At 38.1% G+C, this 20,562-nt stretch overlaps 1 protein-coding gene across 1 annotated transcript in view; it reads left to right on the top strand.

Moving 5' to 3' along the window:
- Nucleotides 1–5,699: 5,699 nt before the first annotated feature.
- Nucleotides 5,700–20,562, top strand: part of schlank (ceramide synthase schlank) — a 240,327-nt gene continuing 225,464 nt past the window's right edge. Inside the window, exons 1-2 of the mRNA XM_067139817.2 lie at nucleotides 5,700–5,945; nucleotides 6,063–6,183. Coding sequence (XP_066995918.2) covers nucleotides 5,767–5,945; nucleotides 6,063–6,183 — 300 coding nt within the window. The 5' untranslated portion in view covers nucleotides 5,700–5,766. The remainder of the gene's footprint in view (nucleotides 5,946–6,062; nucleotides 6,184–20,562) is intronic.

Below are 20,562 nucleotides of genomic sequence, written 5' to 3'. Positions count from 1 at the left end.
GTGTTCCAGTCTGCCATTACCGTCTTAAGGAAGTGAATGATTGAGGGGTCAACTTTATATAGTTCCAGAACATGTATGAGCCAAGTGTGTGGTACTGAATCAAAGGCCTTTTGGTAGTCACTGAAGCACGTGTATAGGTTCCTGGATTTATAGTGTGCTTGTTCCAGGACCACAGTGTCGATAATCAGTTGCTCCTTGCACCCCTTGGTGTTCTTCTTGCAGCCCATTTGCTCCTCGGCAATGATGTGGTTTTCCTCGCAGTGTTTCAGAATTCTGTTGGCTATTATAGATGTAAATATCTTATATAGAGTAGATAGACATGTTATAGGCCGATACTTCGCTGGATTTTGCAGATTTTCATCCTTTGGTTTCAGATATGTGATGCCATATTATTATTATTATTATTATTATTATTATTATTATTATTATTATTATTATTATTATTATTATTATTATTATTATTATTATTATTATTATTATTATTATTATTATTATGTAGTTTAGCACAAGCAAGGAAGAGCTTTCTTAAGAAAAGAAATTTGCTCACTTCAAACATTGATATCGGAATCAGAAAGATGTTTTTGAAGACTTCCGTGTGGAGCTTGGCATTGCTTGGAAGTGAAACATGGACGATAACTAGCTCAGGAAAAATAGAATTGAAGATTTTGAAATGTGGTGTTACAGAAGAATGCTGAAGGTGAGATGGATAAATCGAATTACGAATGAAAAGATACTGAATCGAATTGGCAAGAGGAGATCGATTTGGCTAAAATTTACGAGAAGAAGAGATAGAATGATAGGACACATCTTAAGAGATCCAGGACTTGTTCTGTTGGTTTTTGAAGGAAGTGTAGGTGGTAAGAACGGTAGGGGAAGACCAAGCTATGAATATGACGAGCAGATTAGCGTAGATGTAAGATGCAATAGTTACGCAGAAATGAAAAGTTTATCACAGGAGAGGGTGGCATGGAGAGCTGCAATCTACGGACTGATGACTCAAACAACAACTGCACTTCAACACCGTCATCCTTTATCGCACATTTCTCCTTTTTTATGCTTTTCAGCCTTTTTTACTGGGGAGAAGCATTGCAAGTTTACTGTAGTATCCTGACCAATTTAATGTGATGGGTTTCTACAAGGATGATTTTCGACAGTGAATTCAACCTGTTTGTTATTGTTACTAAACAATATTTTGTAAACTATGAGGTCCACAACCTCACCATGTGCTACTATTGTTCATTTCCATCTGCATCATTTGTTTTTTCATTCCTTTGTTTTCTTAGGTTAACACAGTTTTTAGTTTCAATTATTATTTTAAATTAACACCTTTTCACTGAATTTTGTCGCAGTGAGTTGTTTTTTGCTCCGCATAGTGATGTAAATATTGTATATTTGTGCTAATTTTGTTTCCGTCTAGGCTCTCTTTTGTTTGTTTTTTCATTTGCTCTTTCATTATGTTTTTTAGCATTTTTTCAACTTATATTATGTAAATTATTTCAAACTCCCTTCATTTTTCACTGAATATGGCTCAAACGAGCCGAAACATGTTTGAATTTGTTTACTCCGTCTAATGACGGAATATTTATTGTACTGAATTAGGAGGGTACTCTCATTTTTCACCTTTGTAAAGTGAAAACCTTCAATACGGAATGATTCTAATATCTTGTATTGTATCTAAGTATGTTTACATGTGAGAATTTTAAACTTTATCTATATCCGCACAGTTTTAAAAGTCCCCTATTTATATTGATGAGTGCAGCGAAGTGAGCTTTTCTGCCAAATAGCTACGATTTCAATATGCTCCACTCACTACAGTGATTCTCTCGTTTTCAGCAGCGCCCAAGGGAATCTTATGGGGGGACTATGCGATATTACTGTATAACAGCATTTTTATTATAACTCGGGGCATTTTAGAGTTAGGTTTACCAAACTTTGTATACACATAAATAGGTGTCAAAGGAATGTTTTCTACCAATATGAAAAGATAATATTTAATATTTTTCAAATTCTGAAAATTAAATTTTGAAAATTTTGTCATGATGTAAGGAACATTTAATCAAAAACTGTCTTTGCTATGAACTTCAACTTTTGTATATAGACTGTAAGAAAGCAGTTGAAAAATTCTCTCAAACAGAATTAGTCATAATGTTTTTTTATAAATTATATTTTAAATTCTAGAAAATAATATTGACCTCTTTTATAGGTATATATAAATGCATAATTTCTTTACAAATTTATTTAGGAAAAAACTGTCCGAGGGTATTGTAGACCTAGTTATTTGAAATAACAGTACCAAATTTCAGTAGAATAGCCCTATTAGATTAGGAGAAAATGTTCCGTATATGTTGCAATATTTAATGTACGGGAAATGAAGAAAGAAAATTTGAAATGTTATTTACCAGAAACAAGCAACTAATGCTGGCCATAACCATATTCCTCTTCTTCTTGTGATTCTTCTAAACCTCTCTTTTTCACCTGTTTCATTTGCCTGGACTCTTTGATGAGCATTTCCCCTGATAGTTCTGAAGCAGCAATGCGTTCGTCGTATCTTTCCCAGAATTGTCCGCGTGTAAGCACCAGCATCAAAACCAAGCCTTTCAAGGACCTTGATTCTTCCGTTATTTCCATCATTGAACACCAGGCATGCATCATATGCTGCAATTTTTACAACATCAGAAGGAGCAAATGTTGTTTTTGGACACCTTTTCCACTTTTTCGCGTTTTGAGTTTTGCCATGGGTGCATTTTTTTTAACAGATCTGGGTGTGCTAGAATCCGGAATATGGGCTTGATGGCATTCATTACAGCTTCAAGAAGATTGTGTTTATGTTTATATGATCTTCCTTCTGCCTGTGCTTATTTATATTTGCACCAGGTTATGCTGCAAAGAGTATGTATTGCATGTTCATCAGTAGAGAGCTTGTGAAAAAATATTGCCCACACTGCTTTTTGCATGGCTTTGACATCTCCAACAATGTCTCTTATGGCCTTTCCATAGTAAACCTGCAGACTGTGTATGTCTTTATCTGTGAGCCTGTGTAAAGCACCATTCACAATGCAATCGTAACGTAACGTAAACTTAAAATTAACGTTAACTTAGAAGTTAGCGGCCATCTTATCTAATGGATCCATTCACAATGCGCCGATGTAAACTTAACTGCGAGTCCGTAAAATTAAGGGATTGCAAACTCCAAGCTCTTGCGGTTAATTTTACGTTAACTTTAAGAACCAGCCAATCAGAGCAGAGGTAAACATTGTGTGTTGTGCACGATTTAATGGCTTCTTTCGACGAAACACCTGTAATTCTCTTTCAAAATAATATTTGTGTATAGGCTATGTATGATAGAAGGAAAAATAATTACAAATACGCTGTAGCGAAAAATAATAGGTGGAAATTAGTATCCTGTAGTAATGAAATCTGACAATAAATGGCGGGAGACAAGCTCGCAGCGCTGGCAAACGGACGAGAGACAATGCCTGTCATAAATAAAATAGTGTCCCTGTATATTTCTTAACATTATGACGGACTACTAGTTTACGAAAACGATATCATCCAAACATCTCATCGGGGTGTGATAGATAGGGTCATAGATGTCGGTAAAGGAGACCTTACATTTCTTTTTATTACAAATGGGGAAGCAGTTCGTAAGAAAGGCAAACAGTTCAGGTTTCATCCGCATGTCCAAAACGAACTGATGAGGGTCATTTCTTACAGTAGATTACCGAAATCGCCCTGAGATAACCTTCTTTGATTCACGGGATGAACCCATTTTCTGCACCGTTGTTTAGATCGCCTTTTCAGGTACCGTAGGCCTACACAGCTCCCAGGAGCAAAGCAATAGATGTTTGAAGTAATATGGATTCCGCTACCACGTTGTTTGATTCCATCGAGGTATTGAAATTATAAAACTGAGTGATAGCCCAAAACCTGACTTCCGTACTGAATAACATGGCAGTGTTTTGATTGGTTGCTGTGTACTCTTTACGTTAATGTTACGTTCCTCCATTGTGAATACCACAAATTTTACGTTCATTTTACGGTTACGTTCCGTCGTTAAATTTACGGTTACGTTTGCATTGTGAATGGGGCCTTACCCTCCGAGTGGTTTCCCATCTTTAGAGGCATGATTTTTTCGCATTAATTTTTGAACGATTTCGCGAGAAGGATACTAATTTTCGCGTTATTTCGCGAAATATATATTTCCGTATCGGTTTAATTTCGCTTTAATTACATTCTAAAATTAATCATTAAATATTTAATTACTATCACTGATAGTAATTATGGAGGTTTAATTGATAGACTATACATACCTGGTACATACTTTTGAAGCCATTTCCATACTGCAGGGTCGTCTACCTTCTGCAGCGGGATGTAGGCTTTGAGTAGCATCACTGTTGTTTCGTGAATAAATTCTATTTCTTCACTCTTAGCTTTCTTTTGCATATCTAATGAGACTTCTATTGTTGCCTGCAATGTTGGAGTGCTAAATTTACGTTCTGAATGTTCCTTATTTTTAAAACAATGTTTTGAGACAGTATCTTCTTTTTCCCATTCGATACGAACATTACAAAATTTACACATTAAAATATTGCTTTCCGAAACGTATAAACCTTCACTCGCAAACCGTTTAGCTCTGCTGTGCACCGTAACACTTGTGGAGCGACCCATCTTCACTAGTGTCTGTAATCACTTTCTTAATTTTACCTGACCACGAAGCCGAAGTACACCAGTCAATTGTGCTGCTTGCAGACGTCATTAGGGATTCCAGGATTGCACAATGCCGTGAGGAGACAGACTGGGGTGGGATTACAAGCCACCACAAGAACAACAAACCAAGCATTTCGTTTGGCAAGAAACCTGGAGATTTTCCAAAACATTAATGATAACATATTTCTCTCCTGTTGATGAATCTTTTTTCGCTCTTCCTTTTCTTTTCGTACATAATTTTGGAACAAAATATCAAGTTCGTTATTCACTAGAGATTTCGCTGTAATATCGCGCTAATCGCGAAATAATTGAATGTCGATTTAAAATGGCCTTATCGCTTTAATTCGCGAACCTAATATCCATATTTTCTTAAGCAGAAACATATGATTCGTAAAGATATCGCAAAATCGCTTCAAAATATTTTTTGTCGCGTTTATTGTTAATGCGAAAAGATCATGCCTCTACCCAACCTCAACTCACTCACTTACTCCGCCCATTTCAGAAATTGGTTTATGATCTGGCAACAACAACAATTTGCAACTCTGTTTACAGCGGAAGTTGTTACAACCTTCTTGATCGCGCAGTAAGAATTGTCTCAACTTCTGCCCGTCCAAATGGACAAAATATTTCTGTTTATGTGATGATGACTACCACGAAGGGGGTGTGGCCTTTTGCACGTCGAAACAAAATATTACTTTTGACACACTTGTAGGCTGAATATCATCACGAAACTTTGGAAGTATATTGTCAACCTATCTAACTAAATAACAACACTGTTTTCAAAAAATCGCTTTTTTGACCCAACATCGCATACGTTCCCCCTTTTAGGCAGAAGAAGAAGATTCTCTCGTAGGCGGTGACGATAATGCTGCCTCAAGTGTATTGTTTACTAACTCTTTGGTCGAAGAGGGGTTCTTGATTGGGAAGGCAGTGCATGATACTCGTATGTTTCTCCGATGTGGACGTCGAGTGCATTTTCGTTGGCAATACTCACCTGACGTCACGTGTAGTGGTGTAGTGTATGGAGATCTGTGAGAGGAAGGTGTGCCTGTTGGGAAGATGACGCTCATGAGAGGTATTTTGAATACTTTCTGGAGCCCGAGAATTTGGTTGCCTCCTAATGTAACGTGGGAAGATCTGCAGCCAAGTAAAGATACAAATTATGCAGATTATAGACATCTTCTAATTCCGCTAGGCCTTGCTTTTGGGTTTTTGTTTTTGAGGTACTTGCTGGAAAGGTTAGTAATGCCGGTGTAATAATTGAAACTAATTTCATGATTACTGTGTTTATACAGAGTGAAATATTTATTTATTCTCGTTAGTCAGACTGTATAATTATTGTTGTTTCTCTGCAGATTTTGGTTCGCACCGATCGGCGTTTCTTTAGGCATAAGAAATACAAAGCCCAAAAAAGCTCCATATAACCCTATATTGGAAAAGGCTTATCAGACGAATGGAAAAATCAGATACAAGCAGGTAACTGTAGCATGCAAGACGCTGGTAATACTGATAAGTGGGGTGTTGAATGTCGTTTACAGACGTTCTAAGATAATTTCCTGTTGTGGTGAAACAGTGCCATTGTTAGACATGATCCAAAGTTCGTATTTAGAAGATGATTGTGTCGCAAAATTGAATTTTTAATGAATACTTTAAGTTAATATAAATTAATCCAGTGGTGCATTGACATCGACTTATGCCAGTTCTAATACTTAAATTGAAGGAGTGTTGTGAATCTCACTTGTTTCATTTTGGTATGCAGGCTATGTTGTATATGGAGTAATTATGTCTTATTTTATGTTACTATTCAGTTGAAACAGATTTGAAAGTATTGAATACATCAACACCTTGCTACGACATGAAATTGTAATTTTTTTCATTATTCAATAGTTTTAGAGTTTTGCTGCTGGATATTTTAAGAATTACACGTAAGTTCATTCAATTTGCAGGGTTCTTGGGGGACTGCTATAATTAGTATTAGCGTGTAGTGTGATAATTTTTTGTTTAGTGGGTATTTATAAACAATTTTTGTCGTGTAAAGGACACTAAACGATTTTGTAAGTTGATTTTATAAGTCGTTAATTGTACCAGCTATTACAAGCAATGAACAAGCGTTAGTTGGGGCATGACCTCGATGTTAGGCCCCTTAAAACAACAAGCATCATCATTATCACTAATGAGTTCACTTATAACCATCTCGTCAACGCCATGAATGTTGTGTACATTAGTGTTGGATATTTTGTAGGGTAGCACTTTACTAACTGGGGTGATAAAATTACTAGTAGTGGTATGAAAGCAATGTTAGGAATCAAACATCGCATGACTGTCACAGTGTCATGCTTCAAAAGGCCACCAACTTCGGTGTGGCTATTGACAAGATGTTTAGTTTGGTTAGATTATTATCTAGTGACAAGACCATTCGTCTGGATTCATTAGACCATTGGCTGGCAACAAGACCACTGATCTGGAGGCGCAAGCCCCCAGTTTAGAGGTGCTAGGCAGCTTGCAGTGCTACAGTATTACTAGTGACAAGACCATTAGTCTCGCTCAAGAAAATCTGTGAATTTCACTCCTGTACTTAATCAGTCTTACTAATAAAAAAATCCTTGTACGTTTGTGTTAACATTTGTATACATATAGGCCTACATTGAATAAACCCCGTATAAGCATTGTATATTTTTCTTAATAATAAATGTGGTATAGCCTACACATTGTAGACGTATTACTATACTGCATGTATACACTCGTTTCAAGCCAGAGGAATCTTCTTCTGCAGTTCACTGACTTATTTCTTCACGTTCACCAACTTTGATAGCTTTTGCTGGTTATCTAGGCGCAAAACCTTTGGAGAAGCCACTTGGTAGCATGAATAGAATAGAACAATAATACACATATTTAAGCAGTATATTATTCTCACTAGTAATAATTATGTCATTGATAATAATTACTAACCTCATTCCGCACTCATGCTCGTAGTGCCGTGAGAACATGAGATTCGCAAGATGCAGAGCCATCTCATGGATCTTTCATTAAGTCATTTCTGTCTGTGCTAATGGCAATTCGAGCATATTTTTTCATAAATAGATGTTTTATTTTAAAACTTTAGTCATCTAGGGGAAATGGGTCACTCCATCCCTTAAAGCGTTATATTTTACGAACATGTCCAGCCTCCATAACCCCTAAATGTTCTATGCCTTCTACGTTAAAAATCGTAGAGATCATTGTTATTTTCCATTCTTTATGTGTGTGCTTAATGGGTAATTCTGATATTTTACCATGATTATATATGACTTTAGACAGCAAGTACCATTTAAATAAAGTGATCACTCATTTCTTTTTCATCACCCACTGCTTTACAATGCTTATACAAGGGTCTTTACCTGTATATGCAATTCAGTGAATAACTATAATAGATGTATACACAGGAGGCGTATAGACAGTTAATTAGTAACAAATTGTACATAAACGGTGTGTAAATCTGGTATAAAAGTAATACTCTGTTAATTAGTAAGACTGAATATATTTGTCACTGAAACATTTGACACCTGCAGTGACACTTTCAAACATCACAGTTCCTTTATATTCACAGAATGTGACAGCCCTGTGTGGCCGCACATAATGCGAGCTAAATCGGAGAAGATAGTAAACTGCCCTGGCCAATAGGAGCACAGAAATTTATTGTATTTCCTAGATTGACATAGTCTCCATTATAGTTTTTTTTACATAAGTAAGAATACTTCTAGGCATGGGCTTATCGGTCCCTGGCAAGTGATATTATTTAGAAAAATTAAAACGGAGACTGTGTCATTTCGGGAAATTCAATCCTTTTTCTTGTTCCTATTGTCTCCGATAGAGCTTGCATCGTGTGTGGCGGTAATGCTGCCACGTTCTGTGAAAATAACGAAGTTGCAAAGTTTGAAAGTGTCCTGGCATGTGGTAAATGTATCTGCGATGTGAATATATCAAGTACTGAAGGAGTAAAATTCACGGATTTTTCTTTTAGCCAGACCAAATGGTCTTGTCACTAGCAAATGCTGTCACAGGGGAAACTAGAGGACCAAGGGCCATGTAATGGCTCGAATCTCCTTTGCTTACTACCAAACCAAATGGTCTAACTAATCCAGATCAATTGTCTTGGCACTAGCCAATAATCTAATCAGACCAGACCAGTGGTCTTGTCACTAACTGCACCTACGTTGGCAGCCTTCTGTAGCATATTATGTGAGCCTCATGATGATGGATTCCTAGCCTGCCTTTTGCTCCTCCTGTTTGCAAAGTTTTACCTTTTGTGGCACTTCTTGGTTGTCCGACTCGTTGGCTGAATGGTCAGTGTACTGGCCTTCGGTTCAGAGGGTCTCGGGTTCGATTCCCGGCCGGGTCGGGGATTTTAACCTTCATTGGTTAATTCCAGTGGCTCGGGGGCTGGGTGTTTGTGCTGTCCCCAACATCCCTGCAACTCTCACACCACACACAACACTATCCTCCACCACAATAACACAAAGTTACCTACACATGGCAGATGCCGCCCACCCTCATCGGAGGGTCTGCCTTACAAGGGCTGCACTCGGCTAGAAATAGCCACACAAAATTATTATTATTACTTCTTGGTTTTGGTGAAATAGTGCTAGGCTAAATGAAGAGAGATCAGGAAATGAGCCGATTAGTGTCATGTGACGTACCTATTGAACCACACTTGCTTTATTTGCCTTAGGCCATTGACGCACTTTGACGGATGTGTTCATCCTCACGTCTGTGGTATTTCAGTGTATTTTCAATTCGTTACTATGCTGCCAAGACTTATTATAGTAGTTTCTTGTTGTTATTGATAGATTGAATATTTGTGATTTTTGCTCTTTGCCGTCTTTTTTTCCATGGATAGCTTGGTAAAATCAAATCAAATAGTCTATGTGATTTTTTTACTATCCTGTAAACAAACACGCCGGTGGTGAATGGAGAAGATAATATTCGATTTTGGCTCGACTAAAGTGAAGAAAGTTATCTTGTGGCTTCTTAAAATGAAGCAAGTGATTTTAGTGAATTGGCAAGTTCAGCAATGATTCTGGCAAAGATTCCGGCACACATACACGAAAACCTACTGGAAACGGACTTGCATCTCCTATGGCAGCTGTAGTAGGTAGGCCTAATTCAAATAGCGAGTAGATTTGGACTCATTCCAATAATCAGTCTCCTAATAATGTGTATAACAATGCTCTCTGCAACGTAAATTCTGTTCTCAAAAGACATCTTGGTGAAAATGCTGTTGAATTAGAGGTTACGAACGAATTTTTAATACCCCCAGTTTTGGGATCATGTTACCACTGAGACAAATGCTTATGCTCATGAATTCCTTGCTGTAGACTCCTTCTCTGCCAGAAATACCTATGCAGAAGATCACTGGTTTCCGATAACTACAGATGAACTGAAGGGCTATTTTTCTTTTTGAATACTGTCACAGACTAAAAAACCTGCAATAAGAGACAACTGGTCCAAGCGAAAGGTGATAGAAACCCCTACATTTTCAGCGTCAATGCCGTTGAAAATGTTTTACTTCAGTGAAAAAGTTCCTATGCTTTTACACAGAAACCCTTAACTCTTCTGATAATAATTTGAAGAAGATAAGGCCAGTGTTCTCCCTTGGACCTTTTTAATGGGCGTACCGCCCTGCCGTTTTTAGGACTGCCTGTCTAATATAACCTAGATATGTGCTAATTGCATAATATTAATACATACTTGAGTCATTGGGTGCTCCAAATTAACATGAAAATACTCTAAAACTGTTAATTTAAATGATAAATCATTATTATTAGCATAATTGCATTAATTACATTGGAGATCAAATGTTTAGCTGACCACTATGTGGTCGCGAGCGGGGGTCTGGATTAGCGTGGAATTACATGCGAGCCCTCTATTCCGCATGACGTTACAAACCCGTATGGCAGTCCACGTATCCACAGCAACCGAGTAGTAGGCCTAAGTCCGCTGTTACATGATTTGGAAGGAGCAGTAGAACACTAGAAGTTCAAAATAATCTGTTATGTCTTGTTCATGATAATAACACTAAAATAGTTCAGTTTTGCAATTAATGTTTACCTGTCTGATATTATTGTTAACGACCAGAGGGGAATGAATTGAAATTTTTTTCATATTGAAGTTTTACGTAGTATTCCCCGCCAGACTACTCGTTCTTGCCACCCGGCTGATAAACATTTCTGGGGAGAACACTGAAGGCCTTTATATGATTTGTTATTAGACAGGTTTAAATCTGTTTATATTCTTTGAAAGGCTATTGATGAATCCCTAATGAAATTCAAGGGAGGACAGTCTTATATCCAGTACAATCCATCCAAAAGAGCTTGATTTGGAATTAAAATTAATGTTTTCTCTTCACAAAATGGTTATTGTTCGAATTTCAAATTTTACACTGGAAAAGATACATAAGGTAATGTTTCGCCTGGTATTCTTCAATCAATACTGATCTGCATTTAGAGCAGTCTCCCAGGTGGCAGATTCCCTATCTGTTGCTTTCTTAGCCTTTTCCGAAATGATTTCAAAGAAATTGGAAATTTATTGAACATCTCTCTTGGTAAGTTATTCCAATCCCTAACTCCCCTTCCTATAAATGAATATTTGCCCCAGTTTGTCCTCTTGAATTACAACTTTATCTTCATATTGTGATCTTTCCTACTTTTATAGACGCCATTCAAACCTATTCGTCTACTAATGTCATTCCACGCCATCTCTCCGCTGACAGCTCGGAACCTACCACTTAGTCGAGCAGCTCTTCTTCTTTTTCTCAATTCTTCCCAACCCAAACATTGCATCATTTTTGTAACGCTACTCTTTTGTCGGAAATCACCCAGAACAAATCGAGCTGCTTTTCTTTGGATTTTTTCCAGTTCTTGAATCAGGTAATCCTGGTGAGGGTCCCATACACTGGAACCATACTCTAGTTGGGGTCTTACCAGAGACTTATATGCACTCTCCTTTACATCCTTACTACAACCCCTAAACACCCTCATAACCATGTGCAGAGATCGGTACCCTTTATTTACAATCCCATTTATGTGATTACCCCAGTGAAGATCTTTCCTTATATTAACACCTAGATACTTACAATGATCCCCAAAACGAACTTTCACCCCATCAACGCAGTAATTAAAACTGAGAGGACTTTTCCTATTTGTGAAACTCACAACCTGACTTTTAGCCCCGTTTATCAACATTGCCTGCTGTCCATCTCACAATATTTTCGAGGTCACGTTGCATTTGCTCACAATCTTGTAACTTATTTATCACTCTATAGAGAATAACATCATCCGCAAAAAGCCTTACCTCCGATTCCACTCCTTTACTCATATCATTTATATATATAAGAAAACATAAAGGTGCGATAACACTGCCCTGAGGAACTCCCCTCTCAGCTATTACAGGGTCAGACAAAGCTTCACCTACTCTAACTCTCTGAGATCTGTTTTCTAGAAATATAGCCACCCATTCAGTCACTCTTTTGTCTAGTCCAATTGCACTCATTTTTGCCAGTAGTCTCCCATGATCCACCCTATCAAATGCTTTAGACATGTCAATCGCTATACAGTCCATTTGACCTCCAGAATCCAAGATATCTGCTATATCTTGCTGGAATCCTACAAGTTGAGCTTCAGTGGAATAACCTTTCCTAAAACCGAATTGCCTTCTATCGAACCAGTTATTAATTTCACAAACATGTCTAATATAATCAGAAAGAATGCCTTCCCAAAGCTTACATACAATGCATGTCAAACTTACTGGCCTGTAATTTTCAGCTTTATGTCTATCACCCTTTCCTTTATACACAGGGGCTACTATAGCAACTCTCCATTCATCTGGTATAGCTCCTTCGGCCAAACAATAATCAAATAAGTACTTCAGATATGGTACTCTATCCCAACCCATTGTCTTTAGTATATCCCCAGAAATCTGATCAATTCCAGCCGCTTTTCTAGTTTTCAACTTTTGTATCTTATTGTAAATGTCATTGTTATCATACGTAAATTTTATTACTTCTTTGGCCTTAGTCTCTTCCTCTATCTCGACATTATCCTTGTAACCAACAATCTTTACATACTGCTGACTGAATACTTCTGCCTTTTGAAGATCCTCACATACACACTCCCCTTGTTCATTAATTATTCCTGGAATGTCCTTCTTGGAACCTGTTTCTGCCTTAAAATACCTATACATACCCTTCCATTTTTCACTAAAATTTGTATGACTGCCAATTATGCTTGCCATCATGTTATCCTTAGCTGCCTTCTTTGCTAGATTCAATTTTCTAGTAAGTTCCTTCAATTTCTCCTTACTTCCACAGCCATTTCTAACTCTCTTTCTTTCCAGTCTGCACCTCCTTCTTAGTCTCTTTATTTCTCTATTATAATAAGGTGGGTCTTTACCATTCCTTACCACCCTTAAAGGTACAAACCTGTTTTCGCATTCCTCAACAATTTCTTTAAACCCATCCCAGAGTCTGTTTACATTTTTATTTACCGTTTTCCACCGATCATAGTTACTTTTTAGAAACTGCCTCATGCCTGCTTTATCAGCCATATGGTACTGCCTAACAGTCCTACTTTTAAGACCTTCCTTTCTATCACATTTATTTTTAACTACCACAAAAACAGCTTCATGATCACTAATACCATCTATTACTTCAGTTTTCCTATAGAGCTCATCTGGTTTTATCAGCACCACATCCAAAATATTTTTCCCTCCGGTTGGTTCCATCACTTTCTGAATCAGCTGTCCTTCCCATATTAACTTATGTGCCATTTGTTGGTCATGCTTCCTGTCGTTCGCATTTCCTTCCCAATTGACATCTGGCAAATTCAGATCTCCCGCTACAATCACATTTCTTTCCATGTCGTTTCCCACATAGCTGACTATCCTATCAAATAATTCCGAATCCGCATCAGTGCTACCCTTTCCTGATCTGTACACTCCAAATATATCAAGTTGCCTATTATCTTTAGAAATGAGCCTTACACCTAGAATTTCATGTGTCTCATCTTTAACTTTTTCGTAGCTTACAAATTCTTCTTTCACCAGAATGAAAACTCCCCCTCCCACCTTTCCTATCCTATCTCTACGATACACACTCCAGTGCCGTGAAAAAATTTCTGCATCCATTATATCATTTCTCAGCCATGATTCAACTCCTATTACAATATCTGGTAAATATATATCTATTAAATTACTTAATTCTATTCCTTTCTTTACAATACTTCTACAGTTCAACACTAACAATTTTATGTCATCCCTACTTGATTTCCAGTTCCCTGTTCCCTTATCACCGCTCCCTAGGCCATCCCGTTTCCCTGAATGTACCTCCCTATTACCCTTCCAAACAAATTTCCTAACTTATACGTACCACTGCGGTTTAAATGAAGGCCATCCGAGCGCAGATCCCTTTCTCCTACCCACCCATTAGGATCAAGAAATTTCACTCCCAGTTTCCCACATACCCACTCCATAGTCTCATTTAAATCCCCAATCACCCTCCAGTCAGTATCCCTCCTACACAGTATTCCACTAATAACAATCTCCGCTTTCTTAAACTTCACCCGTGCTGCATTTACCAGATCCCACACATCTCTAACTACGTTGGTACTTATATCAGCTTGCCTTACATTGTTGGTACCAACGTGAAACACTACCACCTTCTCCTTCCCCTCCTCCCTCTCTTCTACTTTCCTCAACATCTGCCTCAACCTAATTCCTGGATAACATTCTACCCTGGTTCCCTTCCTCCCCACGTGTCTAACGATGGAATCCCCCATGACCAGAGCCTCAACCCTACCCACCTCATTTGATCCCCTCCCCTCCTGGTCAGCCCTATCTTTCCTGATAGCTGCAGAAGCTACTTCCTCCTCCCTTTTCTCCTTCCCATGACCCTGTTCCACCTGTCTTTTCCTATCCTCTACTCTACATTTCCCTTTCCTACCTTTTCCCTTCCTCCTACTTCCACGCATCTCAGCAACAGTTCCCTGTCCCTCATCTTCCCTCTGTTGTTCTACCTGGAGTGACTCGTACCGATTTCGCACAGACGCCTGTCCTGAATTCTGATCCTGAATAGAGCCCTTGGCCTGCAATCTCCTTCCCCTTAGAACATTAGACCACCTGTGTTCTACAACTCCTCCCTTTCCTTCCCCTCCCTCTTGTACACCTACTGTAACCTGTACATTGTTTGAGGGAGTCCTATCTTCCTTCCCGTCTTCTGTGAGAATCCTAATTATCTCCCTCAAACTTTCCAACTCCTCCCTCATACCCCTCAATGCCTCACCACACCCACAATAAGTACACTCGCGCTCCTTAGCCATTCTTTACGGGGGGAAAATTTTAAATTAAAAAATAAAATAAACTTATTTGCAAAAAAATAAATGAACGGAGGGATATATTGTCTGGGATAGTACACAACAATAAGGTAATTAATATACGACTACACTACAATACTACTTAGTCGTGCTCTATTTTTTTTTTTTTTTTTAATCCTACAACCCCTAACAGGATAAAAGGTGCTGTTAATTACTGAACATCGAAAGTAATACACAAGAACTACACAATTCCAAACTGCAATTAAGCCTATCCTAATTTCAACAATATTTTAGTGAGAGTTTCTACGGATACCTCTACCACACCAGTACTACACAAATATTTTACAATAATAAAATAAGCACACTAAATTCTAATAGGATATTACTCGTATACTACTGTACAGTACACTACAGTAACTTTTAAACTACTTTCAGACGTATCCTAATTACGATACCGGTACCGTACCGTATGTCACTACTAAGCACAACAGAAATGAAATTTGCAAGAACTACTGTACTCAAAGATTACCAACGAAGCTAAATGCTTAGACAAATTATTATTAGTATTACGGTCTAATAGATATACACGAAAGATAACACACGAATATAGCACGCAAGATACGGCACTATCTAAATGTACTGTATCTATACTACAATGTATCTACACTACACTGTGTTTGGTTAAATGTAGTCGCCTGGCAAGTGAGAAGGTTGTGCTTGAGTTGTATCGTGAGCTTCTGGGTGAATGGAGAACAGTTTTCATGAGCAACTGATATAGTTCACCTGAATTATTCAGAATTCTTTTCAATAATGATACGCGTGCTGTATTTACAGTAAGACCACACAGGAAAAATATGCCAAAGGTGTTCAAGGACTAGTGTGAAGAAAGGAGAACTTGCTTTCGTCTCATTCAGTGGGATTTTAGCAATAAATTGGATGGGCAAAGAAAGCTGTTCATATTCAACCAGATTTTGTGATTGTGAAATCAAATCAGTGGATTACAGCCAGTCATTGGACAGGGTTGACATTCACGACCAACTTTTGGCATCCTATCTACTCATGAGAAAATATGTGAAAGGATACAAGATCTATTTTTGCGTGTTATACATGGCTCTACTGAACCGTTTCATTATCTGGCAGATTTTGAATCGTGGAAAGAAGCAAAGGGGCTTCACATCATTTCGTCTAAGTGTAGCTGAACAACTTCTAGAGACTGTTCGTTTGCCTGCTTACGCAAGCAGGGGCAGTCCCAGCCAGGGGAGATTGCAGGGTCAACAATGGGGCCATTTTCCTTCCAAACTTGTGCATCAGCCGAGAAGAAATCCATTCCTTTAATGCATTGCAGGGTCTGCACAGCACGTGGCCTTCGCAAAGAATCATTTGAATGCCACAGATATGGCGTTGCCTTCACGTGAAAGAGTGTTTCAAGGTCTACCACACTCATTTTGATTTCTCCTAATCTTATGAAAAGGCTGGAAATGAAAAAAAACTGGCATTTATATTTGTTTGTATTCCTCTACAATAAGTCTCTTCTAGAGTTCAGAATCATTTAAAAATAATGGTGTTCCTGTGATCATTCTGTTCCTAAAAAATGGGGAGCAAAAGGGTTAGATATCAATTGGTAAAGTAGGCTAAATTTCTTTTATGTTCGTCACTGTAGTAATTATCTCACTTTTTTCCTACCGAGCGAGTTGGCCATGTAGTTAGGGTCGTGCAGCTGTGAACTTGCATTTGGGAGATAGTGCTTCGAACCCTGCTGATGGCAGCCCTGAAAATGGTTGTCCATGGTTTCCCATTTTCACACCAGGCAAATGCTGGGACTGTACCTTAAGGTCATGACTGCCTCCTTCCCACTCCTAGCCCTTTCCTATTCTAACGTTGCCATAAGACCCATCTGTGTCAGTCCTTAAAGCAAATTGTAAAATAAATAAAAACCTTTATTCCATTCATAGATATGTCTTATTAAGATCTAACGGTAGAACTTCACTAACGGTACGAAAGTAGCTTTGCGAGACAGTGGTGTGACTCTAACTGATGACGACGATCGGTTGCTCTTAGCAGCTTACTGATGTCACCAGACAGTGCTTTCAACTGTTAGCATAAACAGAGATGGCAACACAAAGGTAATTTTTCAATATTGGTTTCTTCACTGTTTTGCTTGGTATAAGGGTTTGAATTTTAATAACGTTATTGGCTTTATTTCCCACTAGTTATCCAGCGTTTTCCATTTTCACACGCTGAAAATGCTGGGACTTTACCATAAGGCCACGGCCTCTACTTTCCCACTCTTAGGCCTTTCCTATTCCATTGTTGCCGTAAGACCTGTGTCGGTGCGACACAAAGCAAATTAAAAAAGTCCCACTTATTACTTTTTTTCCTTTTTGTTTCTTACGGTTTGAATTTTAGGTGTATGTACCAATTTAACACCATTGTATTATCTTCAGCACATATCACAACTTTGGAAAAAAGGGCCACAAATGTGAAAAAGTCATAAGTTAAGACTACTCTGTTAGAAGAAAAAAAAAAAAAAAGGGTTACAAGTATGTTTCTGTAGGGCTACAAATCGTGTGCAAGAACATTGAGGCAGGACAAAATTGTCTATGGTAGTGAGAACTACTAATGAAAGTTTTATTCTATACAGCCACAGTACCTTTATGATTTTTCTTTTAAAAGTTTGTTCTTTCTTTTAAATAATTCTGTACTAGTACCAACCAAACACAAGCTTCACAACGTGATCACCAGCTAACTAGGACTCAAACTGAAGACATCCACTTTAAGCTTGCAGTACACAGAGTAACTCTCATACATCCATTATGATTATTATCATTAAGGAAACAAAACTGCTGTAGCACCCAACTAGCATCTACAGCTTTCTGGACTCTCCAATACATTTACATTTAATTCACTGTTCTGGAACAGAACTATCAAAAGAAAACTGATTGGGTGCCAGTGTATTTGATGATACACAATATAAAATAAGCATGAGAATAAATTATCCTCCAGGGTTGGGTTATAGGCTGACGATATCCCAACTTGCTTTCCTAACCTGATGACTTGTTGAACTGAAATTAAAGGCATTAGGACATTCTAGGAAGGTTATATTCTTGTCTGAAATGACACACTGTCCATTAAAATATATAAATATACTTACAAACTTAACCTCCTCAATAATATAAAACATAAATGACATCATCAGATGTACACTGTTTCTCTTATTCACAACCCGCACAGAATTTACATGTCACAATAACAAGCTTAATAAATTAGCTGGTACGACAACCATTTCTGTCAACACTGTATTCTGGCTTTCTCCGTCCTTTGCCACGTGCCAAACTCGCTGTACATATATACACAAAACCTTGACTTGAATTTGTATGTAATCTGGCTAGTCTGAATAATAGGATCACAAACCTATGCAGTATAACTCGCTACACCATATCGAATTGATCTATCGTGGTTGATTGTAGTTGGAGGTTGATGATAAATGCCACCATACCTCGGCCATACCCTCCAATAACTTAGGTAAGAAGTTCTTGGTTTCTTGTTTCATATTGAAATCATACTCACGTTGTATTCCGCCAAGTGCATTGGCATAGCACTTGATAGGGTATATAATATTTAGTGTAGATATCATGTAATAATCTGTAACCCTGCATTGTGTCCCAACCGGACATCCATAGACGAGACCAATCTCCAACGGACAGGTACCAGCATACAGTATGGCTAAACAACGCACACTTCAAGCAGGACAACCACCCAATCTCAATTCTTCCACTACTCAACACCAACAAGACCTCTCTTCCAACAAACCAGCCATAAAATAGACTTCTACAAGTCACATAATTTTCTCTGTACAAGCTAATCCCAATCTTCCATGTCTTATCATATGTGGCACGCCGTTTGAAATTATCACACTCAACTGTGGCGCACTGACGCCTTGCAACTGTTGGGAGACACACGTCATTTTTGGCAAAACATCTTGCACAACTCTCTCTGTATTTAGTTTCCTTGTTTTACCGAGATTTCCCGCTTTCAGATACAGAATGCCACCAGTTTAATACAGAGTTCTTACAACGTCCAAACAATGACTCCCATATATCAGCAAGTACACACAGTATTCCTACAATGTAATACGTGATACTGACAATACAAAATGAATACCTAACCTATAACTTGGCGTTAATATTGACATAAATGCAAAAACTGACTTGACTAGGGGTTGAAATTTTGTACAGTTACAATTCTTAATGGCCGTATCTAGGCCTACATGATATGGCTCTAAGAATAAGCAATATACCTCAACAATGGCACACATGACCAGATATTTCCGATTCCTCTGTTTTAGCATCCTTTTCTGGTTGATGAAATATATTTTTATGTGTCTGTGTAATTACACTAGATGTGTAATTCAAAAACAGAGTTTATGAAATCATTTTCAGCATCTGTACAGAATTAGGTAATATAGATTTAATGTATTTATATAGGCTAATAACCCGTATTTATTATTTGATGAAAAATGGAACTCTTAGAAGCATTTCAAATGTTCAAAGTACATAAGCCATAATTAATCCTTTTTACCAAATTACAAAACTTAAAGTTTGAAAACTGCACAGCTTACAGGATTTTTTTATAACAATGTTCAAACTTAGTTTCTTTGTCCATAAAAAGGGCCAGTGTTCCTTTGTGAATCTGGGAATAATTCAGTTGATAAGGAGACGATACAGGAAAGTTATGATAGATACAGGAGAGAAAGTGAGCTTAGTACACAGGCCAAAACTATAGATTCTAATCAAGCGGAACAGAATGAGTATACGGCTTGCTGTGATATGCATTCTTTGCTATTTGCTTTGTGTCGCACCGACACAGATAAATCTTATGGCGACGATGGGATGGGAAAGGCCTGGGAATGGGAAGGAAGCGGGCGTGGCCTTAATTAAGGTAAAGCCCCAGCATTTGCCTGGTGTGAAAATAGGAAACCACGGAAAACCATCTTCAGGGCTGCCGACGATGGGGTTCAAACCCACTATCTCCCAGGTGCAAGCTCACAGCTGCGTGCCCCGAACCGCATGGCCAACTCGCCTGATGCAAAGTATTCTATCCACCCGATGTGGGGATGTTCCTCAATTTTGTTTTTAAAATATGGTCTCACTTTTTAATTTCATAGTTTATAAAAACATTGCTTTGTTTGGCATGAAGTTCAAGCCAAATGTGGCCCTAATGAAGTTGGACACTGTTTAAATGTGCTTCAAAAGAAAAACAGTCCTGGAAAGCCCATTCATTTTCATTCTGATAATTTTATGGCCCAAAATAAAAATAAGTTCATAGTCTCCTTATACATGTATGCAGTTATGTTGTACAACTTTCCTCCTGTCAGTCATAAATTTTTAATAACTGGCTGCACCGAGCTCGATAGCTGCAGTCGCTTAAGTGCGGCCAGTATCCAGTATTCGGGAGATAGTAGGTTCGAACCCCACTCTCGGCAGCCCTGAAGATGGTTTTCCGTGGTTTCCCA

The sequence above is a fragment of the Anabrus simplex genome, chromosome 2 (genome assembly GCF_040414725.1).
Source record: "Anabrus simplex isolate iqAnaSimp1 chromosome 2, ASM4041472v1, whole genome shotgun sequence".
NCBI classification, from domain to species: Eukaryota; Metazoa; Arthropoda; class Insecta; order Orthoptera; family Tettigoniidae; genus Anabrus; species Anabrus simplex.
The sequence above is the reverse complement of the archived record's forward strand: the minus strand, read 5'-3'. Positions and strand labels throughout refer to the sequence as shown.